Source organism: Ictidomys tridecemlineatus, chromosome 9, assembly GCF_052094955.1.
Source record: "Ictidomys tridecemlineatus isolate mIctTri1 chromosome 9, mIctTri1.hap1, whole genome shotgun sequence".
Lineage (NCBI taxonomy): Eukaryota > Metazoa > Chordata > Mammalia > Rodentia > Sciuridae > Ictidomys > Ictidomys tridecemlineatus.
In genome coordinates, this window is record NC_135485.1 from 63,101,286 (window position 1) to 63,124,719 (window position 23,434).

The 23,434-nt window shown below is 34.9% G+C and overlaps 1 protein-coding gene across 1 annotated transcript in view; it reads left to right on the top strand.

Moving 5' to 3' along the window:
- The window catches only part of LOC120892327 (uncharacterized), a 34,339-nt gene extending 13,912 nt beyond the window's left edge, over window positions 1-20,427 (top strand). Inside the window, exons 5-6 of the mRNA XM_040292240.2 lie at window positions 7,467-7,625; window positions 13,777-20,427. Of these exons, the coding sequence (XP_040148174.1) occupies window positions 7,467-7,625; window positions 13,777-13,914 (297 nt within the window). The 3' untranslated portion in view covers window positions 13,915-20,427. The remainder of the gene's footprint in view (window positions 1-7,466; window positions 7,626-13,776) is intronic.
- Window positions 20,428-23,434: the final 3,007 nt, after the last annotated feature.

Consider the following 23,434-nt stretch of genomic DNA (forward strand, 5'->3'; position numbering starts at 1 on the left):
ATTTTCCACTAAAAGAAATCAGGATCAATTACAGATATGGGGCAGAAAATTTAAGCCAGAAACATTTTGTCATACCTACCACAAAGACGCTCGGGTCACAAGATAGGAACCAACTTGAAAAGACTACTTACTGCTAATGATGAAATATTTCAAGCATCAAAAGCAATATTAAATGAGCTGGACATTGTGGTGCATTCCTCTAATTCCTCTTAATGGGTCCTATGATGAGGCAGGAAATTTGAAAATTTGAGGCCAGCCTGGGCAAGGTAGCAAGACCCTGTCTCTAAATAGAAAATAAAAAGGATTGGGATGTAGCTTGATGGTACAGTACCCCAGGTTCAATTCCCAGTACCATCAAAGAAGAAAGGAAGAATGGGAGGGAGGGAGGGAGAGAGGGAGGGAGGGAGGGAGGAAGGAAGGAAGGAAGGAAGGAAGGAAGGAAGGAAGGAAGGAAGGAAGGAAGGAAGGAAGGAAGGAAGGAAAAACCTAAATTCAGTGGATTGTAACACATTGAATATGTTAAATTTGATCAGTTCCTAGATACTATCAAAGGGGGAAAATCCCTCACTAGCATTTTGGAAAATACTCTAAATATATACCCCATTACTCCAAAAACATAAAGGAAAGGGCCAAACACTTATTCTTGCCTATATGAACTGTTCTTAAAAAAAAAAAAAAACAGTTGAGGGCGTTGTGCCTCAGTTGTAGACTGCTTGACTAGCATGTGTCAGGCATTGAGTTTGATCCTCAACATTAAATAAATAAATGGTATTGTGTCTATCTACAACTAAAATAAAATTTAAAAAAAAAAACATTTGATGGGGAGAAGTGTTTTTCTTTATGCAAGTATCCCAGCGAGTAAATGATGAAGTGATAAAATATTATTTTGCAATTCCTAATAAAATGATAGACCTAGACAATATTAATAACCAACCAAAAATCAGTGAAAAGCTTCTGAGGAACTTCATAATGGATGAAAAAGACTCCACATGCCAAAATCCACTGTTTTCTAGCCTTAAAATAAGAGATAGTGATGTATTTTCTGATGTCACACAATGAGTAGTATATATATAGCAGGACTGAAATTCTCTTACCAAGAAAGTCCATGGCAAGCAATTTCAAGGGGAAAAAAAAGGAAAATCCATGGATTAAAAGAGACTTTTTTTTAAGAGAGAGAGAGAGAGAGAGAGAGAGAGAGGGAGGGAGGGAGGGAGGGAGGGAGGGAGGGAGGGAGGGAGGGGAGAGGAGAGAGAATTTTTTAATATTTATTTTTTAGTTTTCGGCGGACACAACATCTTTGTTTTGTATGTGGTGCTGAGGATCGAACCCGAGTTGCACACATGCCAGGCGAGCGCGCTACCGCTGGAGCCACATCCCCAGCCCCTAAAAGAGACTTAAGAGAAATTTCAATCAAATGTTTTGTGCCTTATTCAACAAAAGGACTATAAAAAATGACTTGTTTTTGATACATTTATGTATGAGCCAGGGGTAGAGCTCAGTGGTAGAGCACTTGCCTACCACATGCAAGGTTCAATCCCCAGGACCAAAAAAACATTCATATACAAGCTAGATATTTAATGATATTAAGAAACATTTTTAGGAGGCTGGGGATGTGGCTCAAGGGGTAGCGCGCTCGCCTGGCGTGCGTGCGGTCCGGGTTCGATCCTCAGCACCACATACAAAGATGTTGTGTCCACCGAAAACTAAAAAATAAATATTAAAAAATTCTCTCTCTCTAAAAAAAAAAAATTTAAAAAAGAAACATTTTTAGAAATGATAATGCTATTTATGGTTCTGTTTTTAAGAAAAAAAATGAACCATATTTTTCAGAAATTTAAATTGAAGCATTTCCAGATTAAAATGGTAGAAAGTCTGAGATTGGCTGTAAAATAATATATTTGGGTAAGGGGTAGCAGTATAGATGAAACAAGATCAACTATGCATAATTGCTGAAGCTAAGTGATGAGTACATAGGGATTCATTAAACTATTTCCTCCACTTTGATATGTGAATAAAAATATTTTAAGTATTTCTATTAGTTCCCTATTTGTATATAACAAACTTAGCAGACTAACACAACTGCCATTTATTATCTCAGATTTCCATGGATAAGGAATCCAGGTAGACTTAACTGAGTTCTCTGATGAGGGTCTCACAATACTATAGTCAATGTGTCAGTTTGTGTTCTTATCTGGAAGCTCTGGGGAAGAACTGGCTTCCAAGCTTGCTCAGGTTGTCAAGATCTATGGCCCTATAAGGATAGAGATTTCTGCCAGGTGGTGGCTAGAGGATACTCTCATGTCCTAGAGACTGATGGCAGTTTATTCCCATGGCTGCTTTCTCAACATGGCTGCTTGCTTCTTCAAGGCCAGCAGAGGAAGCTCTCACTCCAGTCTAACAAGTTTCATATACGTGACATAATCACAGGGGTGACCTTTGTTGCTATTGGTTAGAAGCAAGTCACATTCAAGAATAAGGGATTATATAGGGATGTGACTCATTGGGGATCATCATGCAGTATGTTCAACAGAATGCTAGTCAAATAACCAAGGTTATATGCTTTCATAATGAAATTTATATATTTTATTTTGAGGAATTCTGCATATTAAATAGAAGCAAAATATATTAGCATGGCTGCCTAAAAACTAGCTACCATGTGAAAATGTTAAAAAAATTAAACATATTTTAAGCAATTAACACATCTAAATCAAATAAATTTCTATTTTACATTTGTAAACAAAGTTGGCAAGCTTTAAATTATAGAAATTTTTATGAAACATTAAATTTCTTATAATTAATAAAATGTACACAGGCCCCAAAATGTAGTTTTTAAATTGTGAAAATGTGTATAGATGTACCAAGTGTCATTGAATAGATGATGAATACTTTATCTTAACAGAGTTTAGATATTTCTCTTATATTACAATAACTATTAAAAAAGAAGAGAAAAGGAACTAAAAGAAAACCAAGTATTAGCTATTTGTCTTGATTTGCTTGTATATACAAAGATACTATTTCCAAATAATGTCAAATTCATCAGTATCCACAGTTAGAACTTCAGTGTAGTTTGAGGTGATACATAATTCAATTCAGAACCCTCCCTTTTTTACATCTAAATGGTAAGCCCCTCATAGAACAGCAATTGAAAGACACATGGCTCACTGACCAAGAAGATCATAGGTGTGTTTAAAGTGGATAAGATCATTTTCCTAGAACAGGGTTTGATTTTGTTTTGTTTATGTTGATTTATTTTTATTTTTGCAGTGCCAGGGATCAAACCTGGCCCTTGGACATGCTAAGTAAGTGCTCTACCACTGAGCTATAGTTTCAGCCCTGAGCAGGGAGTTTGAATATCGTTTTCTTTTGCAAAAGTAGTAGCTATTAATAATGTTAGATAACATAAAAGTATGTTAAAGAAATACAAATCTCTATAATCTGAATTAAAACCTCTTAACAATTTGGTACATAATATTCCAGAATATTTTTTGTGTGTGTCTGTAATGTATACAATGTAAGTTTATACATACTTTTGAAATAAAGAAAACTGGGTTTATTCATAACAGTGGGTGAAGTTTTAAACTCTGGTACTTCTTGAATCTAAATCTGTTTGTTTGTTTGTTTATGGTGTTGTGAATCAAACCCAAGGATTAATACCAAAAATCCTAGCTAATGAAACAAGATGAAGAAAAGGAAATAAAAGGTATACTGTTTGAAAGAAAGAAATGAAACTGTCTTTGTAGATGACATGATTGCCAATGTAGAAAATCCAAGAGAATTGGTCAAAAAACTCCTGGAACTAATAAGCAATTATAACAATGTTACAGAATAAAGAAGGCAGTTGTCTTCTGTGTACCAGCAATGAATAAGTGGAATTTAAAGTTAAAAACATAATGCTACTTACATTATCAGTCCTCCAAAATGTAATGCTTAGATATAAAACTAGAAATAAAAGTGTAAGATCTTTTGAAGAAGAACTACAAAATACTTGTTTTAGTCAACTGTTTTACTGCTGTGACCAAAAGATTTGATAAGAACAATTAGAGGAAAGAAAGTTTATTGGGGGGGGGGTGTCACAATTTCAGAGGTGTTAGTCCATAGATGGCCAATTCTATTGCTGTGGACACCGGGTGAGGCAGAACATGATGTCAGAAAACTGTGGCAGATTGAAGCTCAAAATATGAAATCAGGAATGAAAGAGAGAAAGAGGGGGGAGGGGGGGAGAGGGAGAGAGGAAGAGAGCACATCAGCCAGCTTCAATATCCAGGGATAAAATATGTGCTATTTTAAATATTGCATGCTCCCAGTGACCTACCTCCTCTGGCCACATGTTAACTGCCTACAGTTACCACCCAGTTAATTCTTATTAGGGGATTAATGCACCTATTAGGTAAAAAAACTATTCTAACCCAATCATTTCACCTCTAAACTTTCTTACATTGTCTCACACATGAGCTTTTGGGGGTCACCCCATAGCAAAACCATAACAATACCAATGAAAGAAATCAATGAAAAACTAAATAAATGGAAGGATATACATTGTTCATGGATAGTGTGACTCAAAATCAATCAAGTTCTTCCCACTTGATCTATAAATGTAGTGTAATCACAATCCCAGTCCCAGAAAGATATTGTCTGGGTGTTGAGAAATTGGTTCTAAAATTTGTAGCTAAAGGCAAAAGACTGACCCAAAACAGCTTTAATTAAAGAAGAACAAATTTGAAAGGCTAACATTACCTGACTTCAAAATTTACTATAAATCTACAGCAATCAAAACAGTATGGCATTGGTGATAGAACAGACAAATAGACCAATGGGACCAAATAGAATGCCCCAAAATAGACCCATATAAATATGGTCAATGGAACTTTGATAAAGGAGCAAGGGCAATACAGTGGAGAAAAACTACTATCTCAACAAATGGTGTTGGAACTACTAGACATCCACATTCCAAATAATGAATCAAGATAGATCTTATGCCCTTCACTCAAAATGGATCACAGACCTAAACATAAAATACAGAACTATGAAACTCCTAGAGGATACCATAGGAGAAAACCTAGATGGCCTTGGGTATAACAATAACTTAATAGAACACCAAGACATAATTAATTTAAAAAATTATAAGCTGGGCTACATTTAAAAAAAACTTAAAAATTAAAAGAATCTTTGATATATACTCTCAAGGGAATGAGAGGACAAGGTAGACTAGAAAAAAATATTTGCAAGAGACAAATCTGATAAACCACTAGTATCTAAAATATATGAAGAACTGTTAAAACTCAACAATAACAACCCAACTAGGTAAGCCAGGTATGGTGGTATATACCTTTAATTCCAGCTGATTCAAAAGATGAGGATTGCAAGTCCAGGGACATCCTGGGCAACTAACACAAAATTTAAAAATTTTTAAAAGGACTAAGGATATAGAACATTCCTGGGTTTAATCCATAGAAGAAAAAAAAGAGGGAGGAAAAAAGAGAAAGAAAAAAAAAAGATCTCAACAGAGATTCACCAAAAAAGATAAAGATTGTAAATGGCATAAGAAAGGATACTCAATACCATATATCATTGGGGAACGGTAAATTGAAACAACAATGAAATACCATAACACAACTATTAAAATTGCCAAAATCCAAAACACTGACAATACCAAATGCTGACAAGGATGTAGAACTACACTCTTGTCCATTGCTGGTGGGAGTGCAAAAATGGTACAGCTAATTTGGAATACATTAGTTTCTTAAAAAACTAAACATACATCCCAGGGCAGTAGCACACACCTGTATCCAGTGAATTTTGAGGCTGAGGCAAGAGGATCACAATTCAATTCCCACCAATGCCATACTGTTTTGATTGTTGTAGATTTATAGTAAAATTTAAAGTCAGGTAATGTTAGCCTTTCAACTTCATCCTTCTTTAATTAAAGGTGTCTCGGGTCAGTCTTTTACCTTTAGATACAAATAGCTTCAGCAATTTAACAAGGTCCTAAACAACTTAGTGAAACTCTGCCTCAAAAAATAAAATAGGGCTGGGGATGTGGTTAAGTGCCCCCTGGGTTCAATCCCCAGTACCAAAAACAAAACAAAATTAAAAAACCTAAACATATTCCTTGATATTTGCCCAAATGAGTTGAAAACATGTCCACACAAAAACCTACATATGGATACTTACAACAGCTTTATAATTATCAAAACTTGGAAGCAACCAAGATGTCCTTTGGTAGGTGAATGGATAAACAGTGATGCATCCAGGGCTGGGGTTGTGGCTCAGTGGTAGAGCATTTGCCTAGCACATGAGGCCCTGGGTTGGGTTTGATCCTCAGAGCCACATAAAATAAATAAAAATATTGTGTTCAACTACAACTAAAAATGAATATTTAAAAAATAGTAATACATCCAAACAGTGGAATATTGTTGCTAAAAATAAATGAGCTATACAGCCACGAAAAGACTTGGAGGAAACTTAAATAAATGTGTATTAGTAAGTGAAAGAAACCAATCTGAAAAGGCTACAGACTGTGTTCAAATAATGAGCTCTGTTACTCAAATTATATGTAGCTCAGTAGTCAAGTGGTGGCCTAGCATGCTTGGGGTCCTAGATTCAATCCCCATCACTGGAAAGAAAAAAAAAGGAAATTAAGGAGGAGAGGGGGTAAGTATGGAGTGTAGGGTAAGGTAAGTAGATGGGGGGGTGTGCAGGGGAGGAGAGGCATCAGTTTTTTAGCTGGGTACAATAATACACACTTATTGCCCCAGTTTCTCAGGAGACCAAACCAAGAGGATTGTTTGAGCTCATGAGTTTCGGAATAGCCTAGATAACATATCAAGACCCTATTTGAAAAACAAAAACTTTTATATGACATTCTTGAAAAAGCAAACTCTGAAGATAATAAAAACATCATTGGTAGTCAGGGCTATATGAAGAAAAAGGTACAAGGATCTTATAGGCAGTGAAACTATTCTGTGTGGTTCTGTAATAGTGGATACCTGCCATTGTACATTTGTTTAAACCCACATGAAGTACAATACCAAGAATTAACCTAATATAAACTAGAACTCTAGGTGGTGTCAATGTAGGGTTATCAGCTGTAACAAATATATCACTCTGTATTAAAGTCTATTTTTGAAAATAATTAAATAAACCCTCTGCTGATTGAATACATTAATGTACTTCCTGAACATTTTTTTTTGAGACTAAAAGAAAATTTGAGTTTAGTTGATTCCTTACACAGTGAGATATGCCTTTGACACTTTTGTTTCAATTTGTATAATATAATGGATTTTATTTTTAAAAATAAAATTTGTAGGCTGGGGTTGTGGCTCAGTGGTAGAGCACTTGCCTAGCATATATGAGACACTGAGTTCAATTCTCAGCACCACATCTAAATAAAGATCCATTGAAAACTAAAAAAAAATTAATTAATTAAAAAACAAATAAAATTTGTGTTATATTTCACTTCTCTATAGATGATATACAATAAAAATCAAGATGACAGCACAATTCCCACTATCAAGAGTCAAGTCACTGATGTAAAAAATGTTATGATGCAAACTATTGATGTAATTTTGGAAAGAGACGAAAGATTGAGTATCTCCTTCAATAGAACAGATGATCCCCAAACAACTGTAAGTGATTCACATCTGTGTTGATGTTCAAACAGTGCTCCAGGTCATAAGGTTGCTGCCTTTAAGACAAATTGCTATGAAATAATCCTGTCACAAATCTGTGGTTTTATAGAAAAAATTCTTGGCCAAGGAGTGGGAGGAGGTGAAGGGAGGGAGTAAGTGGTAGGAGTGTTATCGGCCAACTCATAATTATATTGTGTGCATGTACAAATATGTAACAACAAATCCCATCATTATGTACAATTACAATGTACAAATAAAAAATGTAGAAAAAATTCTTAGAATGCAACTAAAAGATTAATTATAAAACAATTTAAAAATAAAAACCAAATTAATTAGGAGGTGGTTATATCTGTAAAAGAAGGATTTTTTTACATTATGAAACAAAATAGTCAACAAATAAATTGCAAGGGAAAAAAAGAGGGGGAACTTATAAACAAATGGACTTAAAAGTTATATCAATTGAATGTGATTCATATTTAGATTTCAATTCAAATAAACTGTAAAAATGAAAAATTATAATTTTTTAAAATAACTAGATATTGGAATTCTGGATAGTAGATGACATTCAGGAATTAATTTTTAGGCATGATAATGGTATTGTGGCTGTTTTTTAGAAAGACATTATTTATTAGAGATTTGAACTAAATGTTTATTATTGAAATTATATGTCCGGCATGTGGGTAAAACAATGATTTAATTTATTCAGAATAACTGAGAAGCAAAGTATAAATTTAATAAAACTGGTCATCAATTGATAATTGCTAAAACTGAATGTTGACTATATAGGGTATATAGATGTTCATTACATCATTCTTTATTTTTGCATGTAAATACACATTTATTTATTTTTAGAATTTATTTAAATCCAAAATGTTTCCTTTTTTTCTGAGTTTAGGGGTTGATCTTGGGGAGGCAAAACTAGAAGATTTCTCAGAGATTTGGTTATTTAATTAAAATTGCATGATCAAGCATAGGTGCCTAAGAACAATAGTTTGTGATCAGTACAATGTCTTATTACATCTTTCAGGTACAACATAATATTTCTCATTACATCATTCTATCAACTTTTGTATACGTTTGAACTTCTCTATTAGAAAATATTTTGAAAACTAGTTTGGAATTGGGCACAGTGGTATACATTTGTATTTCTAGCAATCTGGGAGGCTGAGTCAGGAGGATTGCAAGTTCAAGGCCAGCCTGGGTGATTTAGACCTTGTCTGAAAAAAATGAAAAGAGCTAGGGGGTACAGCTTAGTGGTATAGCACCATTGAGTTCAATCCCCAGTACCAAAATGTAAACGCCCCCCCCCAAAGAAAAACTATGTACAAAAATGCTATATGCAGTCTCCTTTTTTTTGGGGGGGGGGTCTCTCTTGTGTCTATTGGTCTATTGTTAGTTTTATTTTCTCCTAATCTTTGAGGCCACTAGGTTTGAAGAGGAAGGCTATATAATCTAATCTTACTACAGGGCAGAATCTTTTTTGAATGGAGTTAAAATTCACAAAACTTAAAATTAACATTTTGGAGTACACAATTGAGTGACAATTTGTATCTGGATTTGTATCTATTGTCTTTTATATCTGGATGCTTTCACTGGGGCTATAGCTCAGTGGTAGAGCACTTGCCTAGCACATGTGAGGCACTGGGTTCAATCCTCAGCACCACATAAAATTACATAAATAAAATAAAGCATTATGTCCACCTACAACTAAAAAAAAAAAAAAAAAAAAGACAACAGACCAAAGAAGTTCTGAACTCAGACATCAGGTGCCGTTTAGAACAGAGTGATCAGCATATTAAAATCAGATGGACTAAGAATCCAGCGACTACTCATGAACCTCTCCCCCACTGTTTCATTTATGCAGGAGACTAAGCCAAGAAAAAAGATCAATGGATATCCCCAATTAAATGGGCAGGTCCATACCAGATTTCTATAGTGAAGTCCACCAATGTCAGACCTTATTCACAAGGAGCTCCCAGTCAGTGTTTGGTAAATCAACAAGTCATGAGTTATTTGTGGAAAGTCTTAATAGGCCTAATGATGTGGCTCAGTGGTTGAGTGCCCCGAAGTTCAATCCCTAGTACCAAAAGAAAAAAAAAAAAAAGTTTTGGAAATTAAAATAGTACTAAAAATGCAAAATTCAATATACAATTACTGTAATATAAAGTTGAGATATTCTTAGAAAGTAGATCTTAAAGAGAAAGATGATGAAGTCAGAGAATCAATCTAAGAAATATAACATGAATAACAGAAATTTTAAGAAAATGAAGACATCAGAGTAATACAAGAAAAATTTCTAGATCTAAGTAATATGAATGTCTAGATTCTGTGAACAAAAGTCAAGATCATAGCTAGACATGTTATCTTGAAATAATACAGTATTAAAAAGGAAAAAAAGTGATTCTAATGGCTTTCAGAAATGAGGCAAAGCAAAAATAGTTAGAATGGCATCAGATTTCTCAATAGCAATACTGAAAACTAAAGAAAAATGGAAAACTGCTTTTAAAATTCTACTGGAAATTATTTTTCAAACTAAATTTCTATACTCAAACTACCAATTCAGAATAAAGGTAGAATAAAGACATTTGTAGGTATGTAAATTCTCAGAAACATACCTCCCACTCACCAGTTTAAGGAAGTTTTTGGAAGATATTTTCCACCAATAAGAGGAATAAGAAAGCAAAATATGTAAGATTGAAAAAACAAAAAGACTCAACACAGAGAAGGCTTATCCTAGGATACTGGAAAAGCAATATTCCAAGATTAAAACTATATAAGAAATCTGGAGCCCAGTAAAACCAGATTACATAAGGTCAGAAGGCTCTGTTAGGGACTTCCTCAAGATAAAAGCAAAAGGATCCAACAAGGGAATCAGTAGACGAGGGATATATTTCACTCCTTTGGAGCATTTGGGAATGAATTAATGGTGAGTATGTTAAAAACTAATAAACAATAAATTAAAATAATATTAAAATAATAATTAAAATATTTTAATTATGGATACAAAAATAAAGCTGGGCACCACTGTGCACACCTGTAATCTCAGCAGCTCAGGATGCTGAGGCAGGAGGATCTCAAGTTCAAAGACAGCCTCAGCAATGTCAAGGTGCTAAGCAACTCAGAGACTGTCTCTAAATACAATACAAAATAGGGCCGGGGATATAGCTCAGTGGTAGAGTTCACTTCCTGGTAGCCAAAGGGGAAAAAAAGCCAGGTGTGGAGGCCCATATCTTTAATTCCAGTAGCTTGGGAGGCCAGCTTCAGCAAGAACAAGGCACTAAGCAACTCAGTGAGATCCTCTAAATAAAATACAAAGATGGGCTAGGGATATGGCTTAGTGTTCGAGTCCCCAGAGTTCAATTCCCAGTACTCCCACCCACAATTTTTCTTGAATTACTCTGATGTCATCATTTTCTTTTCTTAAAACTACACTGAGATTTCATCTCACCCCAGTTATAATGGTAATCATTAAAAATATAAGTAATAATAAATGCTGGTGAGGATTTGGGTAGAAATGATACTTGTACACTGTTGTTTGGATTATTAGTACAACCACTATGAAAATCAGTATGAAGTTCCCTGAAAGACTAGAAATGGGGAAGTACTGAGGAATGAAATTGACCAAATTATACTGATAATATTGAGTGTATCACAAATAACAATAAATCCCACTATTATGTATAACAATGATGCACTAATAAAAAGGGAAAAAAAGAATGAGGAAAAAAAAAACTAGGAGTAGAACCACTATATGATCCACATAGTCCACTCCTTGGTATTTATTCAAAAGAACCGAAATCAGCACACTATAGTGACATTCCAATGTTTATAGCAGCACAATTCAAACAGCCAAGTTATGAAACCTAGGTGTCCATCAACAGATGACACGATAAAGAAAATGGTACACAGTGGAGCTCTACTCAGCCATAAAGAATGAAATTATATTATTTGCGGGTAAATGGATGGAACTGGAGAAAATGATGCTAAGTAAAATAAGGCAGACTCAGGGCTGGGATTGTAGCTCAGTGGTAGAGCACTTGCCTCACATGCGAGAGGCAGAGTTCGATCCCCAGCACCACATAATAAAGATATTGTGTCCATCTACAACTAAGAACATTTTTTAAAAAATAGTAAGGCAGACTCAAAAAGTCAACAAATGATTTTTTTCCCTCATGTGAGGAATCTAGAAAGAATGAAGAATTTTTTTTTTTTTAAAGAAGGATCTCACATAATAGAAGATCAATAGAGGGGTGGTAGAGGATTAAGGGGGAAAGAAGGGAAAGAAATGGGAAGAATTGGGGGACAAAATTTACTAAATCATACTATATGCATGTATAAATATATCACATGAATCTCACTTCTACATATAATTATAATGTATGAGTGAAAAAGTTATACATGTAACTAGGCACAATGGCACATGCCTGTAATCCCAGCTACTTAGGAGGCTGAGGCAGTGGGATCACAAGTTCTAAACCAGCCTTGGAAACTTAGTGAGACCCTGTCTTAAAATTTAAAAATAAAAAGGACAGGGAATATAACTCAGTGGTATAGTTACTGGTTCAATCCCCAGTGCCAAATATAAATATGGTGAATAGGGAGGCAGGGACGGAAAGGGGAAATACTACAGAATGAATTGGAGTAAATTATACACATATATATATATCACAATGAACCCCACCATTAACATATAATTAGAATACACTAATCAAAACATTTTTAAGAGAGCCAAATGTTTTTCTTTCATCGGAAACAATGAAAAAATATGTGTATATGTATATATGTATGTATACGTGTGTGTGTGTGTGTGTGTGTGTGTGTGTGTGTGTATGTACCTTCTAGAAATGCACAGAAAAAAAAAAACGCTGGGAGAAAATAAACAGTTAAATGAGATACATTCAACAAATCCTCAGAGCCCCACTATATATCAGATACCTTTCTAGGACAGGATTTTTCAACCTCAGAATATTTTGGGTGGGGTATTATCCTGTGTATTGTAGGACTTTCTCAGCAGCATTCTCGCTTCTCTCCACTAGATGCTGTTTACACTCCCTCTAATCTGAAATAAAAAATGACTGCAGACATTGCCAAATATCTCCTGGAAGGCAAAAATTGAGAACCATCTCAGTGGAGAACTACTATATTAAGTAATAGGGATTCAGCAACAAAATAAAAACTCAAAGTAGTTACTTCTGAGAAACATTTAGGAATGGATGGGGGTAGAGTAATAAACTATCATTAGTCAAATTCTGACTTCTCAAACTATATACATGCATAATACATATTCATTAAAAAAAGGGAAAGCAGATTATTTAAGAATATAAAATTCATTTATGCCTTAAGTAAATTTTCAGCTGGGCATAAATAGTGGTGCACACTTGTAATCCAAGCTATTTGAGAGACTGAATCAGGAGAATCTCAAGTTGAAGGCCAGACTCAGCAACTCAGTGAGACCCTGCCTCAAGATGAAAACTAAAAGGGCTGGTAATGTAGCTCAGAGGTAGAACATGCCTAGGGTCAGTCCCAGTTTGTGTAACACATACACACACACACACACACACACACTGATCAGTTTCTCAGTGAATCCTCAGTCTGTGATTCTGCATGGTAGGTTGTCTCATTCCCATCTTACAGATTCATTCATTCATTTAACAATTATTCATTGAACTTCTGCACTGTCCCATGATGGGAATATATCAGTGAGTCAAACAGACAGAAATCTTGCGTCCATGGAACTTGTTTTCTGCACAGTACCTGTCCTTATGTAATGCTATGTAAATTTTACTTATTCTCTAGAATGTAAAAAATTGAAGTAGGATGTCTAGAATGGAACTGGAGAAGCAATTTTAAATAGATTGTAAGAAATGGTGGGCCTTTAAAATCATGAAGGAAGTGAAGATGAAGAAACTGAAGCTGAAAGAATTAGGAACTTCTGCAAAATCACAGTCAATAAAGTTAATGAAAATAACAGCTAAATACAAGCACCTAGAATCTTGATACATCACTTTATAAAAGCTGCAGGGTCCTTGGAATTGGTTAAAACCAAACTAAATCTGTTCTTTCAGATAGCTCTCATTAAGTATTAGAGTGAGCCCATTAATGTAGAAATGAAAATAAAACATTAAATTTGTGTTTATTTTTATTTCAGGCCAAAGAATTCCAAAACACAAGAGAAATTCATAGGAGGCTATGGTGGAAATACTTCAAAAAGATTATAGTTACCAGCATGGCAATTCTCCTTTCAATTATCATCATTCTTTTAAGTACAAATGTAATACCAACTTGACTTCTCCCCACCCCAACAGGTACCAATAAATTGTTATATGTAAATTAGAGTCCTACAACAATTAGGAAAATCTTTCTCTACTTGAATTGGAGGAAAGTAGTAGTATTTCCTTGTCCCTATGGTGCCCCTTGACTGTCTCTGTACTTCTTTCATTTCTGTAATACTGTTTGCTCTTTGCCACCATTCTACTTCTTCTCCAGCATCTCTTCCTTTGTAAAGATTAAGAACATTGGGGCTTAATTAAATTTTCAGCTGGGCATAGTGGTGCACACTTATAATCCAAGCTATTTGAGAGACTGAATCAGGAGAATTCTCAAGTTGAAGGCCAGTAACCCCAGCTACTCAGGAGGCTAAGGCAGGATCACAAATCTGAACCCAGTCTGGACATCTTAGCAAGACCCTGTCTGAAAAGAAGGAAAAAGTCTGAGAATACAGCTCAGAGGTAGAGCTCTGTATTCCTGGGTTCAATATCCAGTACCAACCTCCGATTTCCTGACGACCTCCCCCACCCCCACACACAAAAAAAAAACCACAGAATCACACTGCCAAAGTTCAACTCTTAGCTCTGCCACATACCATCTATATGGCTTTGGACAAGTTAACCTGTACCCCTTTTCCCTCACCTGTAAAATGGTATTAATACTTATTGAATAGTTGTTGGTATGTGATCACTCACATGTTAACTACTAACAGGAAAATGACTGCATTAATATCAGAATCACAGACTGAGGATTCACTGAGAAACTGACCACAGTACATCCAGATTGCCATGAGAATCATGCCACTACTACCATTAATAAATACCTACAATTGTCCCCCTCAACCTGAAGAGAAATGATCTTGACCTTAAAATACCCCTAGAAACATGAGGACTGCCCAGAAATGTTCACCTCTTCTAAATATTTGAAATGAAAATCCAAGCCTTTGTTTTTAGATGAAACATTGCTTTGTGTAAGGTTCAAAAACTAGTTAACTATATCATTTTCTCTCAATCCTGTCCATCTATCTTACCAATCTACAGCCTTTGTTGTTTTTTTTAATATACCCCCATTCAGTAACCTTACATCACCATGCTTTAATAATATGTAACTTTACAATTACAAATAAGGTGTGATGAGTTCTATTTCCTAAGTGGGAATATGAGGTCTGAAGTCAGTTTTAAAAATCATTTAGTGATTCATTAGGAACAGGAGATCCCCGACTGCAAGATAACTCATTTTAACTGTGCCACCAAGCTTCTTATTCCTCCCACATATTATTTTCCATTTACAAAATATTTTTAAGATATTTGAAATGTTAGAAACTTTGTATGCAGTTTCTGTAGTTTTCACAGGAAAAGGGAAGTGGTTGGATATTGACTCTGATAACAATGTTCTAAGTGCTTTGGGAGAAGGTTATCCTGAGTTTTATAAAGACACTAAGGCCAACTTATAAATGGTATGAGTTCATATTACCATCTTTACTTTGTACATGAGAAAACAGCCAAGTTGATGACATATTCAAGGTCACAAAACTAAAAAGCTGCAATTTTGTTAAATACTATGGTATATAGCCACAAAATTCATGTTTAACTTAAGAATATGCCGTCTAACCTCTTAGTTGTGGGTCAGATACAACAGTACTGTTTTGCTTATTGTCAGTATGGTAGTTTCTTTTAGGGAAAAGATAAAATTTGAATAGTAGTATGGATGAAGAAATTAATGTATCTCACTTGCATTATTTTTGTTTTGGTACTAGGGGACTGAACCCAGGGACTTGTACATGCCAGGCACTCTACCACTGAGCCCCCAGCCTCCCTGCTGCCATTATTTTTATTTTAACATTTCTCTAATTTACAATCATGTACAAAATAATAATTTGTATGCTGATTGAGTACTACCATAATTACTGCTAGACAATCATGAACTTCAAAGATATCTGTCCCCTCATCATTTTATATATTAGGAAGCCACACCTAAATTAATAGTAAGCTTTTTCAAAGTTCTTTTTCAACTTGCAGCATATTTTAAAGTTATCATCCTAGTTCCAGGCAAGAGGTCCCATAATATTTGTTTTCAAATGCAATCTTAAATTTTAAAGAGTTTAGATTTATGAGCTGCCTGGAAATAAGAAAAGCAGTCATTTACCAGTCTTCCCCTATTATTTGTGCTAGAGATGAAACAAACATACTAAGACTGTCCAATTTTTCACTCACTTGTGCAAACATTGTTGAGCCCCTACTCTGCACAAGTCTTAACAATTAGGATTTATTCTAAGTTACCACATATATAAAAATAACTAATGTTTGAAAAACAGCAGAAATATAAGACATGGCCCTAATCCTAAGGAAAGCTTACATCCCAGTTAAAAGGCAAGTGCAACAAAAATACACATGTACAGCATTGTGGCAGGTTGCATGGCAGAGGAAGAATCATCATCTGAGGAATATGATCTACACAGGCTTGAGTCACTTCAGGAAGGTTTCACAGGTTATAAAGGGTTGAATTTGGATCTTACTAGAAAATGAATTCACGTCAATAGGTAAAGGCAGTGAATAACATAGATATTTTTAATATTTATGATGTCCTAATAACTGTTAAGTATAGATATTTTTTAATCCTCTCAACCACCCTGAAATAGGTTCATTTTCACTTTAAACATGAGAAAATCAAAGCACAAGTTTTAACTCGCCTGAATCCCTGGTTTAGTGAGATGAAAGTGGGTCAACAAATAAACACTGCTTGCTGATAGGGGTGCATAGATAGATAGTCTATCATTCATTCATTCACAGGGCCTGCAGCGTCCCTCTCCAGGATGCTTTCCTTCACTCCTATATTGCCTTCTCCAGTTCTAACCTCTCTTCTGAATATCAAACTATTTTCCAAATCTCTACTGGATATACCCATTTGGATGCCATGCACACACTTCCCAACCTCAACCATATATTCATCCTCCTTTCTTTACAAAACCTACTTGTTTTACCATATTTTCTCTATAAACGTCAACACAGCTATCCTGTAACCTAGAACCATGTTAGCCTACCTTGACTCCTCTTGTCATTTCCAAACAAGCCACCAAAAGCATGGGATTTCTCAAAGCTTCTGAAGATTTTTAAGTCAGGAAAGCCCAGAAAAGCTACAGAATCAAAAATAGGGAGTCATCTGAGTGCCCAGGCAAGCTTTGAGAAAAAGCATTAATTCCCATCATAGTTAACATACCCCACCCCCATAAGCCTGGCCACATCATACTACTCTTCATATTGTCTACCCATCTCATATAGGCATTTAATATCTAGTACCTTTTCATATTCTTGAATATAGTAATAGCAATAAATGTGGAAGCTTTGAAGCATCAGAATCACCTAGAGATCTTAATAATACGGATATTTGGGCTACAAAACCCTAAAAACTCTGCTTCACTATGGGATGGGGCTTCAAAGTATGTTAAACTTTGTAATAAGGTTTAATAATTACCAACCTCAAAGCATTTTAACATGCCAATCATTTAATATCCATGCTTGAGGAAGATAAAATCTTACAGTTGGAAACAAACGGTGGATTTCTGAACCATTCATTTGAATTATTTTATATTTATTTAAAACTTTAAAAAATTTTCTAAATAGAAAGCCCCATACATTTTAACTGATCTGAAAAGATATTTGAAACTTCTTTGGAAAGTCTATATTACCCCATTATAGAATCAAAAGTCTCTCAGAGAAATCTCATTGTAGAATTATGGCAGAAACTAGAATTTATGAAACCCATTGTTTAATTCTGGCCTCTGATGTTTTTTGTAGAACAAAAAGGCAAACTACAAGCCGGTTACAAACACAAAGAGGTCATTTGTTGGGGAGCAGAAGACCTGCTTGGCACTGCACCATGACCCCACGTATAATGATGACTTCTCTTGGCAGGCAAACACTAGGTGACCCACATTCTGTTAAACATTGTCAACACCAAAATGAAATGGAATAGTCAAAACAATACTGTTAAAAGACTTTTGAGCATAAACATTTTTGCTATTACACTTCTAACTTAATTTGCCATTTCCCAAAGGGTTTGTAAACAAATGAAAACAGTAAATGCATACTAACACTTTGAGTGGTCTCACTACATTTGACAGCAAATCCAGCAAAAGCCAAAGACTAAACATCCCCATACAAAATCTTCCTGTTCTCAATATCCCACCTCATGCACGTTCTTGAGACAAGAGGAATTGCTCTTTTTCTTATATCAAATTCAGTGAATCTTCAACTTGCAACACATTTTGACTTATTGTACATAAATTAAATCTTAAAAGGATCTCTTTTAAAATTCTTAATGTCATGTTTCAATATTATGGTAGTTGTCCTGTCAACTAAAACTAAGACCTATGTATTTCAAGATATTCATCCAAGAGAAAGCTTGTTTAAAAAAAGACAATGCGAAAAATGCATGAGTGCTGTAAGAGTTTAATCGTAAGACAAAAAGCACTACTACATTATAATTTGAACATAAGTAATCTTTCATAAAAGAAAATTTAGTGCAAATTAAAACCCCATGAAACCCCACTATAAACTTCAAATAAAGACTATATTTCTAGAAATGGAAACACTGGTTCCAGTGGAATTTGCTTGGGAAGAGTATGTCTTGAAAATGCTAAATGGTACAGAAAACATCACGTAATTTAAAGTCAAGTCAACCAGGTTCTAAGAAAAAAGACATGCTGATAGGTTTTAATACATAAAACTAATCGGATTAGTAGTAGCATGCTTTATATTATCAATGAATGTAGAGGCAATTTACAACAAATTTATGAGCATTTCAAAGTTTAATTTACTGCCTTAATCAACCTCTTAACTACACTGTAATAAAATCAGTCATATTCCAAAAAAAATTTTTTAGTTAAGGTTCCACTTCATTAGTCTCCTACTGGTATTTTATAAAAACATGAAGGTGTGGAATCCAAGGCCATCCATTAAAAAAAAAAGCAATCACATTATTCCTTGTCTCAAGTATTTATTCAAAGCCGTTTCCATGACATGTTAAATGTCACATTTAGGTACTGGCAGTCACCAACCTACCAAGTTCTGTCCCAACACTTGTTTTTCTAAGAGAAATTTTGAAAAGGTCAGAATAATCTTGATCTCAAATTCTAGAATGCAAAAGGAATACTGCTAACTGATACAAAATAAGATATATACAAATTAACATTGAAGTAGATTCTCTTCCCAACATCAAGGGAGTTGTTTCCCCAAACAGAAACCTATAACCTCTATTATCACTAAAGAATTAGTGCCTATCTGTCTTATTTAAATGAAGACTTTTAACAGATTTGAACTGTTGTAACAAGAATACCTAATTCCTCTGAAGAATTCACCATTTTTAAATAGTACAGTAATATTGTTAAAATCCTTTTCCCATTCCCTTGTTACATCCATCATCCCAAATTTTCAGCCTTTACAGGACTTACTGGTGAAAACTCACCAACATTTAGTAGTTAGGATCTGCCCTAAATTATAGTACACCAGGTCCCACATTCTTTACCTAAGTCTACCTAGGAGAGGCTGCTATAAGCACATAAATTCTCTTGAGATCTTAAAGGGGTGCTAAGGTCAAATATATAACCAGCTCAATTAAAGACAACAGCAAGTCAATTTCAGCTACTGGTTACCCATTTGTAATGCAATGGATGACTAAGATCAGTGACAAACCAAAGGTACAAAGAATCAAGATACAGAAGATACAGAGAAGGCAAGTACATTGCCTGTAAAGAATAATAAAACAAAAATTAACCCATGTTCTCAAGCTATAGCAACCCACCACCTCTCTTGCACCACTCAGTAAGCCACCTGATACACTCATTAGAATGCTAACAATCTTGGGTGATGTTCATGCTAGACCATGATTAAAATGCTGACTGGTGTAACTATCAAATGTGTGCCCTTGTCTTTCTACAGGAGGTAAAAGTAAAAACTCAAAAGCTTATGAAACAAACTGTTAACTTTCACCATCTTAACATTAGGGTAGCTAAGATAACTTGGAATATGTAAAAACAATCCCAGTCAACACCAATAACAATTGATTAACTCTAATACAAAGGATCTTCAGGCCTCTTTGAAATGCCAACCAGATTATAACCAATCCTTCCCTAGTTTACCAGATTATAGGCAACTGAGAATTAAAGGCCAGGTAAACGAAGTTTGCACGAGATATTTATCATGCTATAATCATTTTATTCATGGAACTTCAAGACTATGCTAAACCACAATAGCTTAAACGTGACTGGTAAAGAATGATATTACGTTCTCAACTTTTTTTTAAAAGTAGTTTAAAAATAATCACATTTAATGAATAATTTAGGGTAATTCTTCAGTTATCACACTGACCAAATAAATTTTCTTCACTGAGATTGTGCATTTCAACAGTATCAAGTTGAACTAACCCCAAACCTAATAAACTCATACATATCAGGATCAACAAAGATACTGTAGTGGACGGTGGATTTAGTCCTTGTTGTTTACAAAATTCCTAATACCTTAAAACCCTAAACAAACAAAGCAGTCCCCAAAATAAACCCAAGCAATAAAATAAAAGCACATAAACTGAATTTCTAATATACAGGATGCAAAGGCCTAAAACTGGATCTTAATGTAGTTGAGACTATCTCAGTGTAAACTGGCACCTGAACAGATGTTCCACCTACAGTGGACTAGAACTCTGGCACCACAAAGTACAATGAAAAACTACCATCACAACGTGGAAAATAATAATATAGTTTAAGTCTTGCAACCTTATAATACACACTGAAGTTTAAGAAAGGAATAAAAAGACATAGAACCCCAGGAAGAGAAATGAACTCACCTCATAGTAGATACCTAGTAAACCAAAAGGGATCAAAATTTGATTCAGGACCAGTCCCTGAAAACTTCATTACCTGAAATTGTAGTTGGTAGTTTCAAGTGGATCAAGCAAGAATTGAAATCAAAGCTTCATAACAGTTCATTAATATAACAGGATGGTTCCATAATCATCTAGCCAACTACTTGTGAATGTTGTTGGCCAAAATCTAGAAAGATACTGAGCTAATATTTTAATTTATCTGCTGCCGTTTGCCTAAATCTTTTTACCAACCACCCCAAACTCAAACACCCTTCTGAAAACCTACTAAAACCTAGCAATTTCAAAGAAAAGGTTACAGGAAAGACATTTAAAAACATGCAACACCTATTAACAAATGCTGAATAAATGCTGAATATTCTCAGCAGTGAAGACATGTCTCAGAAAACCAGGAACAGAATTCAAGCAGGGATCAATAAATGGCAGCCCAAGTACCAGTACAAATATAGGTAAAAGAGGCGTAACCAGAGTTGGTTAAATATCTAACAATCTTTATCATCCTCAGTATTGCCAGACAACTGATTCCTCCATACTCAAGAAATTTAATCTCAGAACCAGGTGAGAGAGCATTTTTTTGGACTGAATAAGCAGTGATGAAATGGGGATCCCTCAGCCTTCCCCCTGTAACCCGAGGATCGGAATACCGGCAAACTAAGTTTTTATGACTTCAGACAGGATAGAAGACTTCTCTGTTGAGCCTGACTAGCTAGAGAAAACAAAGGATATTTCTAGGGGTTCTTCAATAATCACTATAAATGCAGATGGCTCAGTGAGCAATAAACCTTGCCGAGTTCACAAGCTCTCCTCCAACCAAATGTTCAAAACATCCAATTAGTTTAAGTGCTCCGCTTCTATGAGCCTCAAATCACCAAATATCTGAGAAAAATCCCTAACTAGAAGAAGCCAAAGCAACAGAAAAAGCATCTTGGAGTAAACTCTTAAATATTAAGTATCACTGATAAACTGACAGATGGGAGGGGTACAAGAAATGACTGACATTTTTAAAGGTTGAAAGATTAAATCATACAAATTGCTTATGAGAGTGAAATGGAAGGGAGAAAGATGCTCAGTAACAAGAATTCCAGGGACAAAAGACTGGGGTGGTTAATCAATTCGTTAACATGCCCGAAGTGAAGAGCAAGTTTATAGAACGTAAGATCCAATGAGTGCCCACGATGGATAAATAAACTCAAGACAGTCATGAAATTTAAGAACACTAATGATTAAAAAAAAAAATCCGTAGTGATTAGTAAAAATATTTAACATGTAAGCTCAAGACTCAAAAGTAATATCAGACCTTTGATTCTCTATCCTGTCATGCAAGTTATCTAGTTAGGGTATATAAACAGGAAGGTGTCAAAGCTATCTGAATTTGTGTTGCACCAAAACAAGCACTTAATCTAGGAAAAAAATCTAAAGTGAAAGGCAAAGGGAACACAAGAATGACAGCAAAGCCCCAAATAGTTACTAAACAATTAGAGGGCAACCAGTCCAGACCACAGTATGGAAAACCATCAAGCAAAACATGAAAATGCTAATTACCAAATGGATTTGTACCAAGAATAATCTTTTGATGATTAATTTGAGAGAGAGTAAGTGCCTGGTGAACAGAAAAATGCTTATTAAAGTCAAGATACACCTAATTGGATCTTAAAAGAGGACTGAAGTAAACAAAACAGTATAAATACCAAATTGAGTTGTTTTTCCACAATCCTATGTGCAAGTGCAACTTTTATAACCTCTAAAATTTAAACATGAAAGTAACAGGGTCAAACAAATCTGAGTACAGGTGTTAAGTTTTTCTCATTTTCTACTGATGAATTGTGCCAAAATATGGGGCTTATAAATATTTTAACCAAAAAACAAAATTAATCTAGTAGCATTTCATCACCTATACTAAACTTATTTTAAATCCAATCTGAAATCTGTTACGGTTTTTTAAGGGAGCAGAACTGGGGATTGAACCCAAGTCCTCACAACATGCTAGGCAATCAGTCTACCACTGAGCTGCATCCCCAGCCCAATCTTTTTAGAAGATTTTGATTACATAAAACAAGCATACTGCTTCTAGAAAATAAAATAGTGGCCTAACAACTCCAACACAAACTCTTTCCAGACGTCAACAATTTTTTTCTATAAAAGGTCAGAAAACAAGTATTTTAGGCTTTCCAAGTTTGTTAAAAAAACTACTCAACTCTGCCATGTAGCACAAAAGCAGCCATACATAAATGTGTAAACAAATGAGCACAGCTGTGCTATAAATTTTTCAAAATAGGCTTTCGGTAGGTCCCCAGTTTAGTTATCATGAAATTTAACTTAATGATACTTATTTTTGCTCATCAGTATGTGCCGAATAATTAAACTTCACACACAAAAAGGTTGTTCAGCCACATCACTCTAGTACCAATAGGACACCATTTTCATGTTATCTTCTAGTCAACTATTCTCAAGTCTGTTTTGAATAAGCTGACTCATCAGTCTTAAATGATCTGAGGAATGAATGTGTACTAATACTCACTGTAGTAAGTAACCACAAAAAACTTTACATCCAAGCTGATGGGTATCAATTCCCTGAATGCTAACAACACACCAAGAACCTTACAACCCAGTCTTACCAGTGTGTACAATTTTACAAATAAAACACTACAGGAAAAACTACTCTG